General features: G+C 27.6%; 1 protein-coding gene across 3 annotated transcripts in view; it reads right to left on the reverse strand.

Annotated features, from left to right (window-relative positions):
- The window catches only part of LOC107454120 (cubilin-like), a 315269-nt gene that overhangs the window by 69024 nt on the left and 221364 nt on the right, over positions 1-24881 (reverse strand). For 2 of the 3 annotated variants that reach the window (XM_071177702.1, XM_071177704.1), the window contains one exon: positions 22115-22227. In XM_071177702.1, coding sequence (XP_071033803.1) covers positions 22115-22227 — 113 coding nt within the window. Of the gene's footprint in view, positions 1-6634; positions 7016-22114; positions 22228-24881 lie in introns of those variants that run through there. The other variant, XM_016071191.3, reaches the window with a different exon arrangement.

Consider the following 24881-nt stretch of genomic DNA (forward strand, 5'->3'; position numbering starts at 1 on the left):
GCTCACGTGAAGTTGCCTGTGGTTTTGTATTTCAGAAGAGCAAGACTAGTTTTTGAGAAAAATTGGCTCAGACTAGCATGTAAACAAGAAGTTTAGCTTTCGCACATTGAAGGACTTGGAGTACTGTAATATTAAAAAACAAAATTAACTGAACTTTTAAGCAGAGCTTTTTTTCATATTGAATAATACCATGATTCCCATGGAGGTAATCTATTATTATTAAAGTAAGTCTTAATGTCTTTAAAGTAAAGTAAATCTTAGTAAACTATTCTTATTAATTTGTAATTCAATTATCCAAACACAGGAAATTAACAAAAAAAAGGAATAATTTGGTGTAAAAATTTTACATTTTGGAAGAATTCAGCTCAACTTGGTATTGCCCTAATCCTTTCAAGTTATATCAAATTATATCAGATTTATAATTATTATCCACATTGCTTAACACGGTATTGCACTAATCCTTTTCAGGTACATCAAATTATCTCAGATTTAGAATTATCATCCATAATTTCGGTAAGCATATTCATAAGATCTAGCAAATTTTTTGAAACTTTGATAAGGTATTTCGTGAACTGTATTCCGTGAAATCAAGTTAATTAGTTTTTTGCACCATAATATGGTTCAACTTGGAGCGGTATTGTGTTTGCAACAGACTTGAAATATAATATGGCTTAACATGATCCATAGTTAAAGAGTGCAATCAATGCGAAATAAATTTCAACATATTTAATTCCCGAATAAAGCAATTTCAGATTAATGAAAACTATATGATAAAAAAAGGAAAAAATATTTATTTACTCAAACTGAAATAAAATTAAAAAATTCATTTTAAAGACACTTGATTTAAGAGAGCATACTGATAAAAAAACAAACATATTCATTAAAAATTAATTTATATTTCTATAGAATTACGCTGACTGGATTAGCATTAACAAAAATTCTTATTAATATTTTTATGAATTTGAAAATGCATTTCATAACCACCATATAAAACTTAAATAAGCTTTTCTTCTAAACATTATGTTTTTCATATAAAAGTAGTAATATAAAAATAATATAAAAGTATTAATGTAAAAGTAATAATATAAAAGTAATAAACAAAAAGAAAATGATTTATTTAATTTATAAATTGAATGTGGTAAATTAGTAACAGAATATTTTTGTATCTAATTCTGTTAAAATTTAAATTATAAAAATTAGAGATATTTTTTTCACAAAAATAGTGAAACTATTCTGATTGGCTTTTATATTTTTCATTTAAATAAAAAATTTAAAAATAAAATTTATAGAATTGAAAATAAATTATTAAAGAATCTTAGATAATATTAATTATATACTTTCTACTTCTATTCTACATCGAAAGTTTTGACTCCTTCAGAAAATATTATACACACGTTGATGTATACATTTCTGAGTTATTACAAATTTAATAGTACAAGTTATAATCTTATTCTAAACTTACTTACGTAATTAAATCAGTTATTATATTTTAGTAATGTGTTTAGTAATTGTATTTGTTAAATCTTGCCCTATGTTTCATCAGTTTCAACAGAATCCAAAAAAAATTTTCAAAATAAATGGTATTTCAAAATACCGGTTGCAAAATTTTTTTAATTAAAGACATTAGAATAATCTGAATAGAAAAATAACAGAAACGTACTATCTTGCCGGTCAAATATCAAAACTGTGCAAGCTAATGCACTATTTCGCGTAGGGACTATTTTGCAAGTGCTACAAAAGTACGGGTACAGCATGCCGGTACCTTTTAACGTAATATCAATTTTTACTGGAAAATGTTATGGAACAAAAAATTTGATTTACCGCAATCTTTACAGTAATATTTAGTTATTACTTATGAGCCGTGGTGGCTCAGGGGATAGAGCGTTCGACTTACTATGAGGTGAACCGCGTTTGAATCCAAGTGATGGATACGAATTCCGTACCCGTCTCATACCGACCACAGTGCTGACGTAAAAAATATCCTCAGTCATAGACGGATCATAGGGATAGAGTTCCCTTGCCGTCAAGCTAACAGTGGGAGGTTTTCATGGCTCTTACCTGCATGTAAAACAAAGACCGATGCATTTGCCTCACATGGATAGGAAAACCCATCAAAAACTTTTTGATGGGTTCCACGAAGGCAATTTTCTCCCAATGCTTAATCCAAGGGTTCCCTTGTTTTCTGGATTGGTTTCAACATCACTAGGATACAAAGTTGAATATTAGTAGTCGTAAACCAAAGACATTGAGTCGGCGGTTCAACGACGATTACAAAAAAAATATATTTGATCAGAGTGATTTAGCGATTTTATGGTATTTATTCTTACTGTAAAAATTATGGCATATCAGATAATTACCACGAAATCACTGAATCACTTGCTGTAAAAAGGGATTTTACGGATGTTACACTGATATAGTGCCGATAATTTAAACCATAATTTGATCAAAAATTTTTCCTCAACTCTTGCAATCTAACTTCTATGAATAATGAAACAGTGTACTGTAAATCACGGAATCACTCAAGTAAAATAAATATTACTGTAAAATTTACGGTAGAATATTTTGTAGCAAAAAATAATTTTACGGTAACATGGATATTTCGGATGAAGCACCCAAAGTGCCGGTACTTCATACCGTAATATGATGCGTAATTTTTTTACAGTGCTTGAGATTTTGTCTATGCAAAAGTTTGCCTTCATGAAATTATACTCCCTATAGATTTTGTCACTGCTGGATAATGTCCCCACTAATTATTATTTTATTAGATTACATCTCTGATAATCTGTCCAAACTGTCAATAGATCATTTTATTACAAAACTTATCATTTTTCAATATCATTGTATAAAATGTTCTTTACTTAAAATTTAAGCATTGGAACTCGTAGAAAATGTAAATATTTTTTTTAAATGATTTAATAAGTCTTTTGAATAAATATTATCTTCCCAACGCCATATACAAGAGACCCAACACTTATATTAAAATTATAACTGCTAATATACTTTTCTTAAACAATTTGATTTCTAAAAGCTTCTAATACATCCAATAGCAACAAAACCAAAATGAGTTAGAGAACTTTTAATAGTTCTCGTTATGTTCTATTTAATAATTTGGGCAATTTGCAAGACCACTATCGTTCCAGGTTACTGATTCAGTTAATTTTTTCGAGACATTGTACTCGTTGGCACAAAGTATTTAATGCATATCCATTTGTTTTTTAATCTACTTCTACAGAAGGGATATTGTAGGTCACTTTCTACTCTTTTTCTTAATGCACAATGTTTTTGATGCCACAGTCAAAATTTGCATATTCTCAACTTTGTTGGTAGGCAAGTAGTTTATTTATTGTTTAAATTTCTTGGTAGAGATCTTTCGAGCCAAAGAAAAATGTTTTTGGAAAATGGAGATTTTCAAAGAAACTTACTCTGGTCTATGTTTATTTTGCAACAAAATAAGATGGGTTTAAAACATAATTTTATATACTCAGTTACACCAATCGATGTGAAAGCATAGTGCGTTTAAACTCCATTGCCATTTACACTTTTATAGATACAATTGTGTATTCAAAACCTAATTTAGATTAATAAAACAATGATATTTTATTTTCGAGGTTTTGAATAGAACGAAAAATAGCTTTTAAAATTTTTCTAGCGTTATTTCCATACAAATTCTTCTTTCCAAATACAAGAATTAATTTACTTCATGGAAGAAAATTTTATGCAAGCGTATTTATCAAGATTTCCATTTCCAGTCATGAATTTTTCATCAGGTGAATTGTGATAACATAAATCCTTTTCCTTAACTGTTTAAAGCATCAATCTTTAAAATATGCAGTAAATATTTCAAACAATGCATTTAAATTTAGTTACAACTGATTTCAAAACATTGTAGACACTTTTGTTACAAAATATGATCACTTTCTTTTTCAAAAGAACTTTTACTTCATTATTTTTTAAATTGCTGCTTTAAATTTTATACTTTGTGACAGAAAAATCACATATAAAGAAAGATTTCATAAAATGCTTTTCGGAAAATCTTAAGGTTTAATTTTAACTCGATACGACTTTATTTCCACAAATCATGGAAAATTTGTACCGTATTTCACGTAATTTTTTACTTGATTAAGCTGAATAAATTTTTGTAATTTATGTTTTTTTAGGTGATGTTTTTGAATATTTAACTAAAAAATGAAACAGTCACAGGTTTTAATAAAAATAAGTTAAATGTTTCTGTGTTAATACTTAAATAATGGAATACAAATAAGAAAAAAAACAAATATATTTGTTACTTTTGGAATTTTGAATCAAATTACGATATTGGATCATATTACACTTTGAGTGCATCATTGCGAAATCCGTTTCACTATAAAATCTATTTTAACCTTAAAATATACCGTAGTTTTTACAATAATATTTATTTAATTGAAGTGATTTTCCGATAATTATTACTATAAAACATATGGTATATCAGAATTTTTGTTCCGTAATATGTTCCGGTAAAAATGGAATTTATGGTTAAACGTACTGTCTCCCTGAGTGCCGGTACTTTTTATCGTAATTAAATCGAAATTTCCTACCATGTATGCCACTGGCTAATTGAAAATTCTGGATCTTGGCAAACTGCTGATATCTCTTTGAAATGCTCACTGCAATAAGCCTAACAAATGACGTCAGCAGTTCATAAAGAGCCTACCACCAATCAGCCTACAACAAACACGCTATTTAACATTTGGAGCGTTTTAGACCAGAATATCATTAAGTTTGATTCAACCTTTTTTTGGTGCTAATTGTAAGTTCATGTCATTGTGCATCTTAAATTTGATTACACTACACGACCGTTAAAATTGGCAAAAACCCTATTTAATTTAATACTTTATTAAGGTTGAAGAATATCTGTAGTATATTATGGCTTAACTTATTGATTAAGTTATGTTTAACCTATTGGTATTTGAAGGCATGGTTTCCGTATGTCAACCAGTTGTTTTATCTCACTTACTCCCAAAATGAAGCCTATAATAACCTATAGTATGGTCAGATTTTAAATGTGCTCTTCTCTTAAAAGAAGTGCAATTTGCTTAAACTCATGATTTGAATTTGAATTTACGGTTTGGTTATTATACTGTTCATTATACTGTAAAGCACTTGTTGCTCTGTAAAATTTTAATTTTTCCATGCTTAAAACTGTGGCTGAAGAAAACATCTCGTTCGAAGAGATCAACATGAATATATAGGCGAAAATCATGAATCAAGTATAAGTTACATAATAGTTTCAGACGAGCATTGGAGACTTTTTAAGCATAAAAACAGGTAATAAGCTGATGCATTTAATTTGAATAATCTATTTGTTCAGTAATTTTTTACAGTGTCCTTAAAAGAATCAATTTATATTTTATAGTAAAAGCTGCTTTGGCAAAAGGAAAATTTGTTATTTCTTATTTTATTAAACTCGCGTTTCATAAATTCGCTGAAATGTCACTTAACATCTTTGAACTTTTAACACTTTTTTTTATTTATTTCATTTTTATATATTTTCTAAAAAAACACGACTAATGAACATAAAAGTGATTTTATTCTAATTTTTTATAAATTTCAAAAGACCTTTATGTACAAATTTTTTTTCTAAATGGTACTAATTTATTCATTAATACTAATTTATTTATTGAATCAAGGAGCATTTTTTATGAGTTTTGTTTTATTTCATGGCTATCGATTATTATCACATACATATATGTATATAACCACGAAATTTTTTTCCCAAGAATGTTGCTTTCTGAAGTGAAAAAGTCAGTCTTATTATATCTTAAGAAATAAGTCGATGCGCAGCCAAAATATTTTACAGAATATGATAAACAAATTTAACATATATTTGTAATTCATATACTTATTTATGTTATATTTTTCTTAATAATAATAATAATATATTATATGAATTTTAACTAATATAATTTTAAATTTCTTAAGGTGAACATTGAAAAATTATTTGTAAGTATTTTCTCAAATACGCATCTCGTAATATATTAATTTAATTAAATTTATACTTAAAAATTAAATTTATACTTAAATGACATACTACTTGTAAGCACATTTTATTTTTTCTTTCATACATATTCATGACAATTATACTAAATTGTTTTACACATTTGCACCATACATAAATTTTACTGTAATCATATACTTTCAGTTTCATAGTGTAATATTTTAGAATAACCTATTAAAATTTGATCGAATATAACTACCACAAAATTGTTTTCACATGTGTGCATTTGTATCAACAAAAAAAAAACACATTCCTAATTATAGTAATAATTTTGAATTAAAATGTTAAAAATGGGCTTTGGCTATTCATAAAATAATATGTGAACTTCTTAGACAAGCAACATTAAATTCAAAACCATAAATTAAACCAATAAAAATAACATTTATATTTAAATGTCATCATTGATTACGTAACATTTTTTTAAGATCATCGTAACGAACATTCAATTTTTCGAACAATAAATCAACCAATAAAAATAACATTTATATTTAAATGTCATCATAGATTACGTAACATTTTTTTTAAGATCATCGTAATGAACATTCAATTTCTCAAACAATAAATCAGTGTCATGCGCATATAAAATGTTAAGTAATTTACCTGGAGAAGCTTTCACTTTGAAGAAGATCCCGGAAAGCGACAGATAAGAAGGAAGGAGGTGAAATAAAGGAGGAAAAAAGATTGATGGCGTATCCAAGAGGAGAAAAAAAAACAACAAACTCTTCAAACTTTACTCTTCCTCCTCCTCGGTCCCTTCTTGGACTTTTTCCCGTTTTCACTCTTTTCTTCCGAAGTTTTCCCCATCAGGTAGTCTGCATGTAGACAACAATGACGATGAGGAAAACGATGAGGAGGATGAGGATAAAACCTACTGCAACTAACAACATGATGCTTTTTGAATGATTCAGAAGAGGATGGAGAGCCCAGGGATCTCCTTTCGATGCTGCTCCTCACAAACCCTCGCAAAACACCCCGAAAAGCAGGGTTGCCGCAGGGCTGCATCCTACCTGCGAAAGACTCGCCAAGGGAAAGTGCGATTTAGGACAAAATGTGGATTCAATTTTAATTATAATAGATGAATTAAGAAAAAAATATTGAAATTTGAATATGTTTGAAATTATGTGCGAAGTAAAAAAAATCCGGATTATTTTATGGTAAAAAGCGCCGGAACTTTGGATGCGTCATTGGGAAATTTCCTTACGAAAATTTTGCAGTAATATTTAGTTAATTAGAGTGATTCAGTGATTTTATGGTATTTATTACTGTAAAAATTACGGTATGGGAGATTTTTTTCTCCCTAAACATGTTCCGGTGAAAAAGGATTTTTCGGTAAAAACAACCGGTATTCTGAGTGGTAGTAGTTTTACCATAATTCTTTATATAGTGAATGAATGGATTTCAAATATTGTGGAGAAATGTATTTAAATAATGTTTAAAGATAAGCTGGGAATGATTTTTTTATAATTGTGCATTTCAGTCAAGAATATTTATTTCAAGGGGATCCGGAAGCACAAACATATATTTTGGTTTGAGTTTTTTGATTACTTAAAAAAAATACGTAATTGTGAAAAGAAAACATATATGAGAAAGAAATTACAAAGCTAATGTATTTAAAATTCAAAACTAGGTATTTTAACGCTATGTGGGACACAGTAATGTTCAGGAATTATAACTTTTTTTCTAGTACTTAAAAGATAATGAGCTTGTTTGATATATAACAAGTAATATTTTTTTTTCTCTACCCAAAATTTTAAATATAGTACGTGATTTTAAAATACTCTACAAAACAATGCAAAAGACTGGATATTTAATATTTTAAACTGAAATAGAATCGAAGTAATATTCAGTACTAGTAAATTCCAGACTTGAACAAAAACTATACATTTAATTTAATGAAATAAATGTGTTTGATATGAAAATAGTTCTTACGAATTCTAGACATGAATATACATTTCGGTACTCAAAAATATAAAATATTTAAAAACCTGTCTTTATTTGTAAAAGCTATTAATTCTACATACAAATAAATTTCATCAAATTTTCTTTATTTTTTCAATATAAATTGAATTTGAAGTGAGCAATAGGTTGCTATATATATAATTTGATCACTTTATATTAAATGCCTATTAATTGTGAAGAATTATTGTAATAAATTGCAAAATTTTTTATTGTTAAGATAAAAAATAAAGGCATTCAGGATGAAAAAGAGGTCAGAATAAATTTACTTTTATCGTGAAACCCCCTCCTTCAGGGAAAAAAAGGAGAAAAAGAAGAAAGGCTATAATTTTTAGTACCCTGAGCCAGGCTAAAATTTGAAATTTTTATATATATTTTCATAAAAAATATATATTGTCAGTCATAAGAAATATATAAACATCAGTTGCCTGTGAGGCAACTGATGTGTGATGGGGAGACTGTCTATGACTTGCTAATGCGACATGATCTTCTGGACTTGGTCTAGGGCTCTAGACTAAGGGGATAAGCAACAACAACAACGACTTAAAAAACTTTGACATACAAATCTGAAAAAAATATTTTAAAAGGTTTTAGAAAAAATGCAATTTTAAGAAAGTTAAGTAAAAATGTGCCAATTTACATTATGATTCGATTGATGTCTTTCAAAAACTTGTAAATCATATGAGTAGTTTTCAGATAATTGAAACTAACCTGTGTATCATGTCTAGTGAGATTAAAGTTTATCCTACTCATAAATTTATATTTATTGCCATTAGAAGTTTCCCCTTAAATACATATTTAAAATCTTAAATTTTTTATATATATGATCAATTTCTTGGTAATTGATAAATATACTGATTATTTCCTTTTTATGATTTTTTAAGCAGTAACCAAACTTAAGCAACTCTTAATTAAATTAAATATTTTACACTATTAGAGAAGTGAATCAATTTTTAACTTTCGTTCAATTAAACAACTCAAATTCAATTTGTGATTAAGATTGATCCTATGACACAGTAAAAAATATTAGGATGAGAAATTTTTCAATAAATGAACAGGTGAAATAAGAACGAAAATAATTTTAGAAAATAAGAAAATCATGATTGAAATTCAAGTCTAGTTGCTAATTCAAATAAATCACATTCTTATTGCTAATTAAAATAAGTCAAAGATGACGAATAGAGTATTTCCATAAATCATATTCATTTAAACATTAAAAATGCAATTGCATTTAATAAAAACATTGCACCAGCGTATTTAAGGTTAAGAGATACGAGTCTGTTTCGCGTGTTTGATCGCCAAACTGCCGCCAAGATAATGGAGTCGCAGGTAGAAATGTCACAAGACTATAATGGAATTCAGGTTGTCAAATATATGGGGAAAAGAGTAAAATAAAATCGCTTCAATGCATGTAAAGATATAATTATGACAAAAAAAAACTTGTCTGTTTTCTGATTTTCAATAATTGACTTTCTTAGCTGAAAATTATTAGTTTTTAAGGAAAATTTTATTGTCTTGATCTTGAAAAAAATATTAAAATAAAGTAAATGATGAATCAAATCATGTTTGAATTATAATTTTAAAATGTGTAATTAAAGATAATATATTTTTAAGTTGTCAAAACATCTTCTTAGTATCATCTTTAAAAAAAAAATTATTAATCATGTCTTAATTTTATTTTTTTTCCAATTTCTTTTCACAGTAAATTCATGTTAAAACAGAACTAATCCGTGTTGAAAAAAAATTCCGTTTTACGCACATGTATTTTGTATTATGGAGAAAAATTTCTATCGCATTAAAATATTTAAATAATCTTATAAGACTTGTAGATTTAGAAAAAATTCAATATAGCTTTGCATTTATATCCAATTTATATGCAATTATATCTTTAAATTTAATATTTTAATTTTATTTGCTTATTTTATTATAATTGAATTTTCATCCCTCAAATCATTCATCATCGCAAAACACTTTTCTTTTGTTTCAAAACAATTTTCTGCCCGTTAGATTTATTACTTGTAATTGAAAGTTTCCTATTTAAAACTGGCAAATTCATTATAGCATAGAGAAAGAGCAATTTGGGATTAACTTAAATGGTATTAACGCAGTATTTTTTTTAATAGAGGGGGAGGAGTTGAGCTAACCCAGGGGTAGCCAAACGTGGCAGGCCTGCCACAATCGTTGCGTGAGGGATTTTTAGTGATACGTGAGCCCATCCTAAAATGAAAATAAAATATCAATATTTTTTTCGCATTTTTTCTTCCTTTTTCAGGAACATGAGCTACTTTCTTATTACTCTTACTCCTCAATGAGCTTTGTCAAAAGCAAATCATTCATCGCTGGCAGGTGAACACCTTAAAACTATTACAAGATTTTTTTCCTAGATTTATCGCAGAAAATATGAAAGAAAAATAGCGAAAATTATAACCAAGTGTCACTAGTGTAAATTTTATTTGTCTACGTTGTTATTTTTACTCGCAAAATTTTTGCTTCGGCTAAAAAATAAAGTGTCTAAAAGAATTAAGTGTCTTCCTCTTGGTCATTGCAAATCAACTTCCATGCTTATTTTATTATAATTGAATTTTCATCGCTCAAATCATTCATCAACTCAAATACGAATCATGAATCAAATGTTAATTTGATTTCTTACAATGTAAGAAAATAAAATGTTTTAAGTCTCTGATTTCATATAATTATTTTCTAAATTTTTTTAGCAACGTAAAGGTTTTTTCCATTTTCCCATTATTTTATTTCATTTTATAATTACCAAATACACGTTCTTTGTAAAGGGCAAAGAATAAACAATAGATGAGCAATAAATCAGTGCTGAACAGCATTACGAAAATTTAACCAAATATTTAGGACATATACCACCTCCATAAATAGAGATTAAATATTTTTTTAAAACATTTATTATTACGTGTTGCTCTAGTGACTTTACGTTAATAGTTACAACAAAACGCGTTTTTGCACATCTCATAAACAAAAAAGAATATATGTATTCAATATCATTTGGTATGATAAGCTCTTGTTCGAGGCCGAATCTTGATAATCAAAATTCACATATATTTTAATTTAATTTAAAAAAATGGTATTTAATGAAAAAATTCCATTTTTCAAGGGATGCTATATAATTGGATTGGTGAAATCACTTGCGGATCAGCCAATAAGGTTCGCCGCACACGCGTGACGTCTCTTGCAGATTTCTAATTAAATCTGATCTGTAAATTTATTCAGCGTGATAGTAAACCCAAGCCTTAGAGCTGGTTTCACCAAATATAACAAATATAGTACTATTAACTTTTTATAAAGTGTAAGAAAAGAGGCTTAGTTTAACCGAATCGGAAATTAACTTATCATTTCGAAAAGAAAAGAAAGAGGGATAATTTAGCCACATCAAAGACCGATTAACAAGCTTTTTTGAAAAATTTAGAAAATTATAGTTTAGTTTCTTTAAATTGTGGCTTGATTAACTCACCATTTTGAAAGAGGATGCAACGGAGTTCAGTTTAACCAAATCGAGCTAAGTTTAACTGATTATTTTGAAAAAAGTAAGGGTTAGTTCCACCAAGCTATGGTAAACTCACTATTTTGAAACAGAAAGAAAAATATACTAAGTTAACCCAAGTGAAGTTCGATCAATTTATTATTTTAAAAAAAAAAAAATAATCTTACTTTTAAGAAATTATATATATATATAAAAAATATTTAATGTTAAAATATGTTACATGTTTATCTGTTACAAATAATTTCTGAAAAATTATTGCTGAATTTACCCTGACTCCTTGGAAGATTGAAAAATATTGATAATAATAAATCATTTCTGGAATTAACAATTTAGCAAGATCCTAGATTAGCGAAATGTAGGAAAATAGTGATAAAACAGTGAGCTCGTGATTAACTCACTGTTTTTAAAAAGAATGGAAGTTTTTTTTTTTTACTATATCGTGGTATGCCTAACTCACTATTTTGAAAGAGGAACAAAAAAAAGGTTAGTTTTACCAAACTATGGTACGATTAACTCAATATTTTGATGAAAAGAAGAGAAAAAGATTTCGGAAAGGTAGTAGTATCGAAAGTGAGCATCAAAGTCTTTTTTCATTTAACTAAAAAATCGCATCTTAAAAATATTAATGCCAAATGTTCGTCTTTTTTGAAGTATTTTTAAAGGAAATGGCCAAATAAGAAACCCAGGGGCATTCGGCGATTTCAAATTATCAATTCCGAAAAATCATTTCTAAAATTTACCATTAAGTGCACTTAAACTCATATGAAGATTTTTCTTCCTATCTGTACTTTTTTAATGTGATTGTTTCCTTTTAATATAATGGCCACAAAATTTAAAACTACAAGTACTCTCCGTTTTCAGTAATTCTTTTAAATTTTATATTCAAAAATAGGTTTGACTATTAGGTTTTAATTCACTTTTTAGATGCTTAAGAAGCCTTGCAGTATAGTTTCTTAAAAATCCATTAATTAAACAACCTCCAGACTATTTCCAATTGTTATATTTCTCTAGATTTCGAATAGCTCCAGGGACGCCAACTTTCTACGCTTTTTAGGAAAATTTATTCTAGGGGTAGTTAAGTTTCAGCAATAATGCTCTGAACTTTCGTACTAGATATAAATGATTTAGAAGTCTTTTAAAAATGCACTTTGTTTCAGACCTCACAAGATGAGGCTTATAAAACTTTGTCAAAATTGCTTGAGATTCTGAATAATCTTTAGTTTTTAATAGATCACCACTCTATCAGAAGACATTTTGTAAAAAGCGTAGGAATTGACTGCCTTGGAGCAATAATTTTATAGAATAAAAAAAAGAAATGTAGTAGTTTAATTCTGACAGGATTAAAGACTGAATTTCATTAGGAACCATAGTTTTTTCTTTTCTTTTCAAGATAAAAAGATGGTCAAAACTACCAAAATATGGTGAATTTTACCATAATTTTGGCTCTATAGAAAAAATTAAAAGCTCAGTAATTCTTACAGAATCTTTTTGGTAGAGATTTTAATTAACATATGGTTTCATAATATGAGACAAAATTTCTTAATTGTGGCAAATATATAATGATATCATACAGCGTGGTATGAGAATCATTTATTCAGTTGAAATTACTTTTCAGTTTTGTATTTTTAACTAAATGTGTATTAATGAGATTATTTTAAAATCAGAATTTCTGACACACTGTTCTGACACACGTGACGCACTGTTTCGATAACATTATGTTACTTCCTTTCAATTATTCGTAAAAGATGAGAAAAACTATTACTTGTACCGCATAGTTTGAGATAAAAAATCAAATTAATTTTGATCAAAAATTGTGAAACTGAATCTTATAAAGCGATCTAATAAAACCATGGATTCAACACTAACTTCAAAATCTATACTGAATTAGAATAAAATAATTACTTTGGTAACCATAAACATTTATCCTATTGAAATAATTAAAATAAGTAAATATCACTGTGTAAACCGGTATATAATGCTCACAAAATAAATCGTGACACACTGTTTCCATAAAATTATGTTACTTCCCTTCAATTATTCAACAAAGTTGAGAAAAACTATTACTTGTACCACATACACTCTATAACAAAAAAATCGACGCACCAAGAAGGAGTTGTTCGATTGAAACGAAAATTGGTGGATAGGAAGACATTGTACAGAATAATAAATGATTAAAAGTTCAGAACAAATTGCAGAGTTACAGTAACAAGTTCAATAAGGTGTTGATCCGCCTCTAGCCTGAATACAAGCTGTCACACATCGTGGCATAGACCGGTAAATCTCTCTGATGATCTCTTGTGGTACTTCCTGCCAAATTCGATCCAATTGTCGAACGAGGTCATCAACATTCCGTGCCAGAAGCAATCACCTTCCCATCATATCCCAGAAATGCTCGATGGGAGAGAGATCTGGTGATCTGACAGGCCAAGGAAGAGTTTGACAAGCTTGCAGACAGTTCATAGCAACACGTACCGTGTGTGGTCTGGCATTGTCCTGCTGAAACACCAGCCCAGGGCGCAGCAAAAGGAACTGTAGCAAAACAGGTCTTTGGATGTCGTCGACGTACCGCTGTGCAGTAAGTGTACCTCTAATGACGACCAAAGGGGTCCGGCTGTCAAAGGAAATGGCACCCCAGACCATAATGCCTTGTTGAGGGCTGGTGTGGGCTTGCAATAGTGAAGGCAGGATCTCCCCTCTGTCCTGTGCGTCTCCAAAGACGTCTTCGATGATCGTCAGGACACAGTTGGAAGCGAGATTCATCGCTAAAGACTATACGTCCCCAGTCGGCGTCATTCCAGCCTGATCTGTTCAAAACATTCATGCATACGGAATTTCAAAGCAATCGGATGATTGCTTCTTGGGCGTCGATTTTTTTGTTATAGAGTGTATTTTGAGGGAAAAAATCGAATTAATTTTGATCAAAAATTGTGAAACTCAATCTTATAAAACATAGCCATGGATTCAACATTAATATCAAAATCCATACTGAATTAGAATAAACAAATTACTTCGGTAACCAAAAACATTTATCCAATTAAAATAATTAAAATAAGTAAATAGCACTGTGTAAACCGGTGTGTAATGCTTTCAAAATAAATCGTGACGCACTGTTTCCATAACATTATGTTGCTTATTCTGTATTTTATTTGTTATGTTTTCAACATTCTTTTTCTCACTTGAAAGCGGTTGCCTTATTCAGTAAAATGTTTGACTTAATTCTCTTAAAAGACCAAATTACGTTTAAGCTCATTGTTTACTTATTTTTCGGATGCAATTATAATTATTACATTTCTCGCATACTTTTAAAAGAAAACTGTTTTCATGATAGTAGTGTAATAACTATTTGCTTTATATCCAAGTATTATTTGCTTGATATTTGAATTCTTAAAGCACTTCAAACCATTAAAAGTACATAACATGCAAGTTANTAAGACATAGCCATGGATTCAACACTGATATCAAAATCCATACTGAATCAGAATAAACAAATTACTTCGGTTACCAAAAACATTCATCCAATTCAAATAATTAAAATAAATATATAGCACTGTGTAAACCGGTGTATAATGCTTACAAAATAAATCGTGACATACTGTTTCCATAACATTATGTTACTTCCCTTCAATTATTCAACAAAGATGAAAAAAACTATTACTTGCACCACATATTTTGAGGGAAAAAATCGAATTAATTTTGATCAAAAATGTAAACTCAATCTTATAAGACATAACCATGGATTCAACACTAATATCAAAATCCATACTGAATTAGAATAAACAAATTACTTAGGTAACCAAAAACATAATCCAATTCAAATAATTAAAATAAATAAATAGCACTGTTTAAACCGGTGTGTAATGCTTACAAAATAAATCGTGATATACTGTTTCCATAACATTATGTTATTTATTCTGTATTTTATTTGTTATGTTTTCAACATTCTTTTTCTCACTTGAAAGCGATTGCCTTATCCAGTAAAATGTTTGACTTAATTCTCTTAAAAGACCAAATTACGTTTGAGCTCAATGTTTACTTATTTTTCGGATGCAATTATAATTATTACATTTCTCGCATACTTTTAAAAGAAAACTGTTTTCATGATAGTAGTGTAATAACTATTTGCTTTATATCCAAGTATTATTTGCTTGATATTTGAATTCTTAAAGCACTTCAAACCATTAAAAGTACATAACATGCAAGTTACAATTATTAAAATAACTATTTTATTTAAAGTTAAATGTTTTATATGGTGTGAAATATTCCGATTAGCAACGGAAGGGATGTACGGAAGTTATGTAATTTAATTCGCTACCGATGGTTCGTATATGCATCCGATTGCCGTGTTATTATCTTCATTATTCAAATAAGATATCCAAACATAGAAATAACGTTTCATTTAACTACAAATTTCTTAAAAGCACACTTTAATTTCAACCATTAAAATTATACAACATGTAAGTTACATTTAAGTTTTATATAAAGTTAAATGTTTCAAATGCTTTAAAATATTGAGATTAGCAACGGAAGTTATGTAATTTAATTCGTTACTGATCATCATCATCATATCTGGCTAGACAGCCCAGGGTGGGCCAGTGCCTTCCTTTGAATTCGAATCCACTTCTCTCTACTTTTGACACTTGTTCGCCAGTTTTTCTCCTTTAGAGTAAGGAAATCAGTCTCAACTAAATCCAGCCATCAATTCGTTACTGATGGCTCGTATATGAATCCAATTGTGGTGTTATTATCTTCATTATTCAAATAAAATATCCAAAATTAGAAGTAACGTTTTATTTAACAAATGTAAGTAATATCTTAAAAGTTCATCTTAATTTTAACAAATTAACGTTCTTTTAACTCTATAAAACCTTCAGAAACAATAAATACTTCTAAAGCTGATTTCTACCATTATAAATTCATTTTTCTTTTCATTTTGAATTTCTCTCGTTGCTAAGTAAATACGAGTATGACTGTTATATAAATTATTCATGAAGCTGACTTTTTGAATTCTGTGTCAACTTCTTTTGTTTTAGTTCTTAAGAGTACCGATTAATTCTAATTTATCAACGTCCTTGTTACTTAAAAAAACTTGTAAAAATTATCATATATTTCTCCTATTAATCATGGAGATAAAAATTCTGGTGAAATTACCATGCTGTATGTTAAGAACATTTCGAGTTTTAAAAAAAATATTTAAAAAAAATAATAAAATAAATTTTAAAAAAAGTAAAAAAACATAAATCTGGTTAATGTAACCGAAATATTTACAAGTATATAATTTTCCACTCGAATTTTTAAGGTTTGCCGCTAAGTCTGGTTTACAGAATTAAAATTCCGACTACTACACATTTGGTAAAAAATACAAAACTAAAAAATAAACTTAACTGAATAAATGGTTAACCAAATGATAAAATGACCAAATTTTACCACATTTACCAAATTTTGTCTAATATTATAAAATCATATTTTAATGTCAATTTTACAGAGCTTTTTGATGTTCCTGTTTTACCTTTCTATACCATACAGTTTTACCTTACTAAACTTAGAATTCTCTGGTATTTATAGGGATACTTTTTTTTAGTGTACACAGTAAAACAATGTAGAAGTAATTTCTGGCTCTATGATGAAATTTTACCATTTACTTTAGTAAATTTTATCAAATAGAAATAAATTTTAGTTTCGTAGTTTTAACCATATTTTTTATTCAATGATGAATTAGCAAATCTAAATATGAGTATATAGCTTTATAAATTCTTCTTATAGTGATATATTTTAAATCTACACTACGAATCTTGGTTAATTAAATTCAATTCCAATTTTCTATTTCTTCTTAAAATTGTACATTAATTATAACTTATCGACGTCCTTGCCGCTTAAAAAAAGGCTTGAAGAAAGCAGTAAAAATTCTAAAATCATTTAGAAATACTGAATATTTCCTGTATTAGTTCCTGTACTAGTTATCCCTCTATTAACAAACTAGTTCTTCTTTTCATTTTGGATTTCACTCGTTGCTAAACTAAATGTGACTGCAATATAAACCCATATTATAATTACGATATTTCAATTCTGCATCGCGTGAATCACAATAAACTAAATTCAACTTCGTTTTTTCACTTCTTAAACGCAAACAATAACTCTAACAGAATAACACTCTTTCAACGGAAATATATCTATATATATAAAAATCTCTTGTCACAGTTTTAGTGGTTAAACTCCTCCTAAACGGCTGGATCGATTTTGATGAAATTTTATATGTATATTCAGTAGGTATGAGAATAGGTTTATAACTAATTTTTTTTTCATTTTTTGGACAGATTTAACGTATATTTTAAANGTATATATATATATATATATATATTAGCATGGACTGCATTCAATGCTAAGGTAAATATGGTTTTTCCATAAATCTTTCTTGTAATTGATAAGTAAACTAAATTCAACTTACTTAAAAACGAAGTATGATTAGCTTAATTTAATATTTTTTTCAACAATATATATCAACCGAAATTGGCACTCTGCATGAAAAAATCATGCATAATAGAAAGCATTACAGACAAAAAATATTTCTTTAACCGTTTCAAAGTTCGATAACGTTGCTAAGGTAATATTTTAATTGAACATAGAATCTTTGCATCACCCTGAATTATATAAATATTCAATTTTTAACCTGTAAATTGCAGGTCAGCCGTAGCCGAAATAATTTAAAAATTTTAGCAGTAATTCCCCATCACTTTCTTTTAAAACAGAATATAAATTACATTATTAAAAGATTTTCAATGGAACTCTAATTTATGACATGTTCGAATGGACATGTCAATCGAATAATTCCATATTTTTAATAAAATTAAAAATGCCAAAAATTGTTATAACAACAATCTACATTACTTAAACTTAAGTATTTGACTCATAAAAATAGCTTTAATTAAAATTATTGTTTTTTTTTTAAATTTATGATTTCATTATTTTCTTTCATATTTAATGAGGCACATACTTATTAGGTAAACTAAAAGGAAAAGAGGCATAATTTCCTTATTGAAAATACTTAATTCCTCTTTCAACGTAAAGCTTTCAAAATGTTATTTTGTCCAGAAATTTTTAATAGCAACTTTTACTTTCTTATCTAAAAGCATTTAAACTTTGCAAACGGTTAGTAGAACTATTGGTCATTAATAGAATCATCTTTTATAATTCATTTCTTTTTAAAAATAAGTTAAGCATCTTCATCTTAATCTACCAACAATAAAAGAATTGATTTACTTTCTTAAAAAAAATTCTACGAATTACGAAATTGAAAAGAAAAAAAAAATATTTAAAAGATATGAAAATATGCAGTCAGTATTTTCAGTAAAAAAATAATATTTAATTTTGCATTAAAATTTGAAAATATATCTTTGCATATTTCATGTTATATTTTATTTAATATTTGTAAAAAATATTTATTATTTTTTTCTTATCAGTATAATCAGTAAAAGTTTTTAATCCTTAGTCGGGCAATATAATACTTCCTATTGAGAAAAAACTCGAAAATCTTACTAAAAAAACGGAAATACTAAAAAAATAAAAATAATGTTTGTTAATTTTCCGAATTTAGAAAAACGATGATTTGATTTTATAGATATTAGGAATACGGATATTATATTCCATAGAAATATCAGTTATATTTAAGTAATCTTACAAAATGATATTCTATAATCAAAACCGGTCTAAGGTCAGAAAATAAAATAAAATTTACTTAAATTTCAAGATGACATGCGCGAAAAGTCTGTTACCTCAAAAAATTTTCCTGATCATTTTTTTAGGTATTTTGAAAATACTTATTCGTCAATTTTTATTCAAACATTTCCTTCGTCATTATTGAAATGTAAAAACAAATTTTTGTTTGAAAAACTGCCTAATTACGCAAAAAATGTAGAAATGAATAAATGCGAGTAAGTATAGGTTTGTAGAACATAACTTAATAAAGAAAAAAAAAATTTTTTTTCAGAATTAAAAATTTAATTTAATGAAAAGTTATTACACATTTGTCACTGGAAGTTTGGATACATATTTTCTAGAAAATACTGAGAAATTTTTAGGTCTCCCACAATAAGCCTAAAAAGTCCTTCAAAAGAGTACATTTTTATTTAAGAAAAAAATGCATTTAAATAAAATACTAATTATAGTTTTCAAGTTTAAAAATATAATCGAACTTGAAAACTTCTGGAATCCACTTAATATTTAAACTAATTTGTATAAATGATATAAAGATTATGAGGAAAAGTGTATATATGCGTAGTTGTCGATGAAAATTTAAATTTTCATATAGATTTTGGGAGATTACTAAAATGTTGCGTATAATTCTTTTTTTCGCCTACACTCTATAATTCATAATTTTGAACTATACATTTAAAATTTGTTTTATTTTAATGCTTCCAGGAAGAGAGATTATTAAAATGGACTTCAACCTTCCTCCTCTGAAAAATATTAAAATCTCTTTCAAAAGGTCTTAAGGTTTTCAGTCAAAACAATGTCAAAAATTGTGTAAGCAGAGTGAAATTTTTTATCAACTTGAAATTTTGGATTTCGATGAAAAGGTTTTACGTGTGATCAGAGCCGGATTATACCTTTCGTAGGCCCTAGGCATAGCCGTTTTAGGGGCCCCTCCCCTCCTTCCCCCACTCCTCCCCTCTTTTCAAAATATCAGCTAAAATTTTCTTGCATTTTTTTTTTTACATTTTTGTTAATATAGATTTTAATTTACAAATTTGTTTATCGAACTTTAAGATAAATTGAATTTCGATAGTTATTAAAGATAAACAAGTTTATCTTTAATAACTATCGAAATTAAAGATAAACTTGTGAATACTTTTCCTAACGTTCACATTGCATTAAGAATATATTTGTCGATTCTTGGATCAAATGCAGAAGGAGAAAGATCTTTCTCCAGATTAAAATTGATAAAAAATTATTTGCTTTCAACAATGAATCAAGATCGTTTGGCATCGCTCGCACTTATGTCTATTGAATACGACATTTTGCGTAGTTTGGAATTCGACAGCATAATACAAGATTTCGTTGAATCCAAAAATCGCAAAAAAGTAATATATTAGATCATAAGATTCTGCAAAATAATTTATTACCGAAAAATATTATATTTTTATTTGTATCTTCATAATTTTGTGCAAAATACACTTGTTGTTTTTAAAGCTGAACTATTTTTGTCAAATTTTTTTTTTTCTCCCAAGTTTATCGTAGGCCCCTGAATTTCGTAGGCCCTAGGCACGTGCCTAGTGTGCCTATTGGTTAATCCGGCCCTGAGTGTGATACACCGTGCACGATTCTTTTCCTTTAGACATATATCGGATCCAAAAATGCAAGTCAGTGGGAACACCTGTCGCAGGAATATTGGTGAAACTCGAAAGAAAAAAAAAAGAAAGAGACATTTAAATTTTGAAAACTTTTAAGAAGTGTTTGCTTGGTTATGTCGATTTAAAGGACATGTAAATAACCAATGAATAATATAGATTTATACAGATTTATATAACTAAAATATCTTTGAACTAGTTAATTATAGAAGAATGATATAATGTTTAATTTGCTTAACAGTCAATTTTTGTTTCAGTCCGTCAGCGCAGTGTAATATTAAATATTTCGAAACAGAACTGATACGTATAAGTTATTTTTTTCCACTTCTTTTTAAAAAGCATTACAAATTTCACAATTATTGGTAATTTAACTGAGGCTTTATATTATGAGGCAATATATTTGCTTATTTTTAATAAATGATGTTATTAAATATTTGTCTTTTCAATTTGTAAATTTTGGAGAAAGAATCAATACTTATGCAGCAAAGTGAATTAGATTATTTTTGAAATTAAGGCGGGCACACAATATAAATGCATAAAAAAAAAAAGCATATTCCATACAAATCGGGACGAAAATTGTACGAAGAAGTTTACGTTAAGTTTCCTTATAGGAAAAATGGAGAAAAAAAATAAAAATATTTATCATGATAATAATATAATAATAATAATATTTATGGGAAAAGAAAAGAAGAAAAACAAGTTTATACTGTCATTAGATTTTTGAGGCTATTCCAAGCTAAAAGTTTTAGTGCTGCCATCTAGCGTCAACATAAACGGATGATTTTACAACATAAAAAAATGAAATTTGGAATTAATTAAAATATTTATATTAATTAAACATTTTTGAAAACTATAATAACAAATTAAGTTTTCTATCAATTAATATACAATTTATTCCTACCAACCTTGTAAGTTTTATTCTTTTAATATGATTTATAGCTTTATTTGATTATAAATTAAAACACAGGAAGAAAAATAATTTGCGAATTATTGAATTATTTTTTTGACAACATTTTATTTTAATCATTTTTCTTCGATAGATTAAGAGTTTTTATCCTCAAAATATCATACCGCTGTTAGGAATATATGGTCTCAATTAGTCTGGAGAATAGTCGAAAGTTAGAGTCAATAATAGCTATTATCAATATTTGCATATTTTACAATGTCTTTCAAGAAAATTAGAGTATCAATAAAATATTGCACCCAATTAGTCTTCTTCAAGAATATTCTATGAAAAAGTTAAGTGGTTATTAAGTCTATAATTATTAAACTTACCATATGATATTCCATTTGATATAAGAAAAATAAGTGCAGGAATGGCTCGATAGAGGGCAGCAGTCATCAACTGCCATCGCTCCATTCTTTCTTTAAAATCATCAATTATAATTCTAAAAAGAAGAAAAAAGCTAATTAAGAAATACGGCGTGTCATTTTTATGACAGTGTTAAAAATTTATTGAGTATTATGAGATTAATTATTTCATACAATATAAATTTCTCTGATGATATATGATTAAAGAATAGCAAGTCTGAAATAACAATCCTAATATTTAACATAATTAATTCATGGATAAAATGATAAAATAACTCTGAATAGATATGAAATTTATATTGTAGTTTTCAAACGGAATTTCAGTTTCATAAAATTTAAAGATCTATTATATTATGTAGTATACCATTTATGAGCTGTCTATTTATTTATTTATTTAAAAAAAAGATTTTTTTTTCTTTTTTATAAATTGTAAACTACGTGAAATGTTTTTATTCAAAAGTATTCTAAGGAAATTATCAAAAATTAAATGTTTTCGAAATGATAATTAATTTAAAAAATTCTACATTTATAATCGATTTATATTGAAAAAAGATAGCCCCTTTAATAGTTTAGGTAATAAAAAAAGTATAAGAAAAATTACAAAATTTTACAACATTTACAAATTACAATGACCATATTTCCTGGCTAATTTCACCAAATTATAATCAAAGTGGATCCGTAAAAATTACAGAGTTTTTTGGTGTTCTCATCAAGCCAGTAGCATGGTGAATTTTACCATATTCTGGTACTTATGCCTATACTATTTTTCTAAGTGCAGAATGTAATATTAAGTAAAAAAAAATAATTCTTACATAAACAGGCAAATAAATAACTGGTACAAAACTCTAATTTCATGTCTTTGAGATTCTTACGCACACTCATAAGAATCTGCAACAATCGTTGATTTAGTTTGTTTGTTTATTGCTGACATTGACATGTATGTAAATGTATCAATAAAATTGTCTTATGAGCAGCATAAGCAATCAACCAGATCCCGATAACAGAGAAAAAAGAAAGCATCTATGACGTAATATATCAATTAAATATAGATCTTAGTATCTGAGATTATGTAAAAATATCCCGTATGTAGAAAGGTTTGCGGGTAAAGTAAATTTGTCAAGTTAAGAAGCGTAAAGTAAATTTGTCGTATGTGCAACATAATCATTCATTTCACTGTAAAAGAGAAACGAACCAACTATAATGTAATTTGATCACAACATTTATGCGGGTCCGTGTAAAAAAAATTTTTAATTAACAGGAAAACAGAATATCTTATACACACTGTAAGGAATTCCGCTGAAAAAATTACGGTATAAAGTACCGGCACTTTAGATGCATTATCCGTAAAATTTATTTTAATAGTAGAATATTAAACAGTAATTTGTGCTGTAATATTTGTTTAATTAGAGTGATTCTGTGATTTTAATGTAATTAATACAGGAAAAACTACTGTTCTTAAAATTTTTTGTCCATCAACATGCTCCAGTAAAAATGGTTTTTACTGTGAAAAGTACCGGCATCCTGAATGCCGGTACTTTTTACCATACTTTAATGATTGATTTTACGGTACATTTAAACTTTATCGCATAAGTCAAATACGTAGATAATAAATATTTTTAAATGCGCATACTTTTTTAAACGTTCAGAAATACCTCGGAAGCGCGTGCTCATACATTAAAAATATTATTTATTGTCAATTGCGTTAAAAAATTATATCACTTGTAATAATCAAAATTAAATGACAGAGTAATTAATAATGCCAATGATATTTTTTGTTTCTTAAAGCTGGAATAGTTTTTACATTTTTACATTAATTACTTACATATTGACTACAAAAAAAAGTATCTAAATAAAGGAACTTAGAAATTAACTTAAATAATACTTTTATTGCAAAATATATATATTTTTAATTTTAATAGAAGTCTAATATATACTGCCATACAAAAATAATTTTATTTAAATAATATGTTTCAAATATATTAAGTATTCGAGTAAAAAAATGTTTGAGTAAACAATTAATTCAAATATTAGTATTTCGAGTAAAATAACTATACACTGCCAAAATGAGATTTTTCTAATTTGCCTTTAACCCCTTAAGGATCGTTTAATTTTCAAGAAAACGGTCATAAAAGTGCCTATTTTTTGGCTTTTGTATATGTATTACGTACTTGATTAGTGCTGCAACTAGTTTAAAATAAACTAACTATCTACAATTACCTTAGAAATTTCCTGGTACTGCCATCTGGTGTGTAAAAGGAGAAATAAAATGATTTCGGGGCAAAAGAAATGTATTAGTTTTATTGTTATTGGCGCATTACTACTGAACACTTCTGCCCGTCAATATCACGGGAGCGAGAAATAGAGGGTGAAACCTCACCTCGTCATTTTCACGGGAGCGAGAAGGAAGGGGTTAACACGTTGAATGCCACGCTAATTTTACATGGCATGCTCGTCTGGCCACACGGTAAATAACTACAAACTAAATTTGCAAATATCGACAGATTTTGCTAGTTTATAAAAGGTTTAGCATGACATATCTGAAAAAAGTGGTGAATTATATAGGCCCACGAATTGTTTAAAAATAGTGGTGGATAAAAATCTACTAAATTGAATTTATTAAACCAAGAATCACAATAATTAAGTAAATCTTGAATAAATTTTCTGCAATTCCATAAAAGAGTGTAAATTTTATAGTTCTATATCATGTTATACGCTGTCAGCCAGCTGTTTT

This window comes from Parasteatoda tepidariorum, chromosome 2 (genome assembly GCF_043381705.1).
Source record: "Parasteatoda tepidariorum isolate YZ-2023 chromosome 2, CAS_Ptep_4.0, whole genome shotgun sequence".
Taxonomy (NCBI): Eukaryota; Metazoa; Arthropoda; class Arachnida; order Araneae; family Theridiidae; genus Parasteatoda; species Parasteatoda tepidariorum.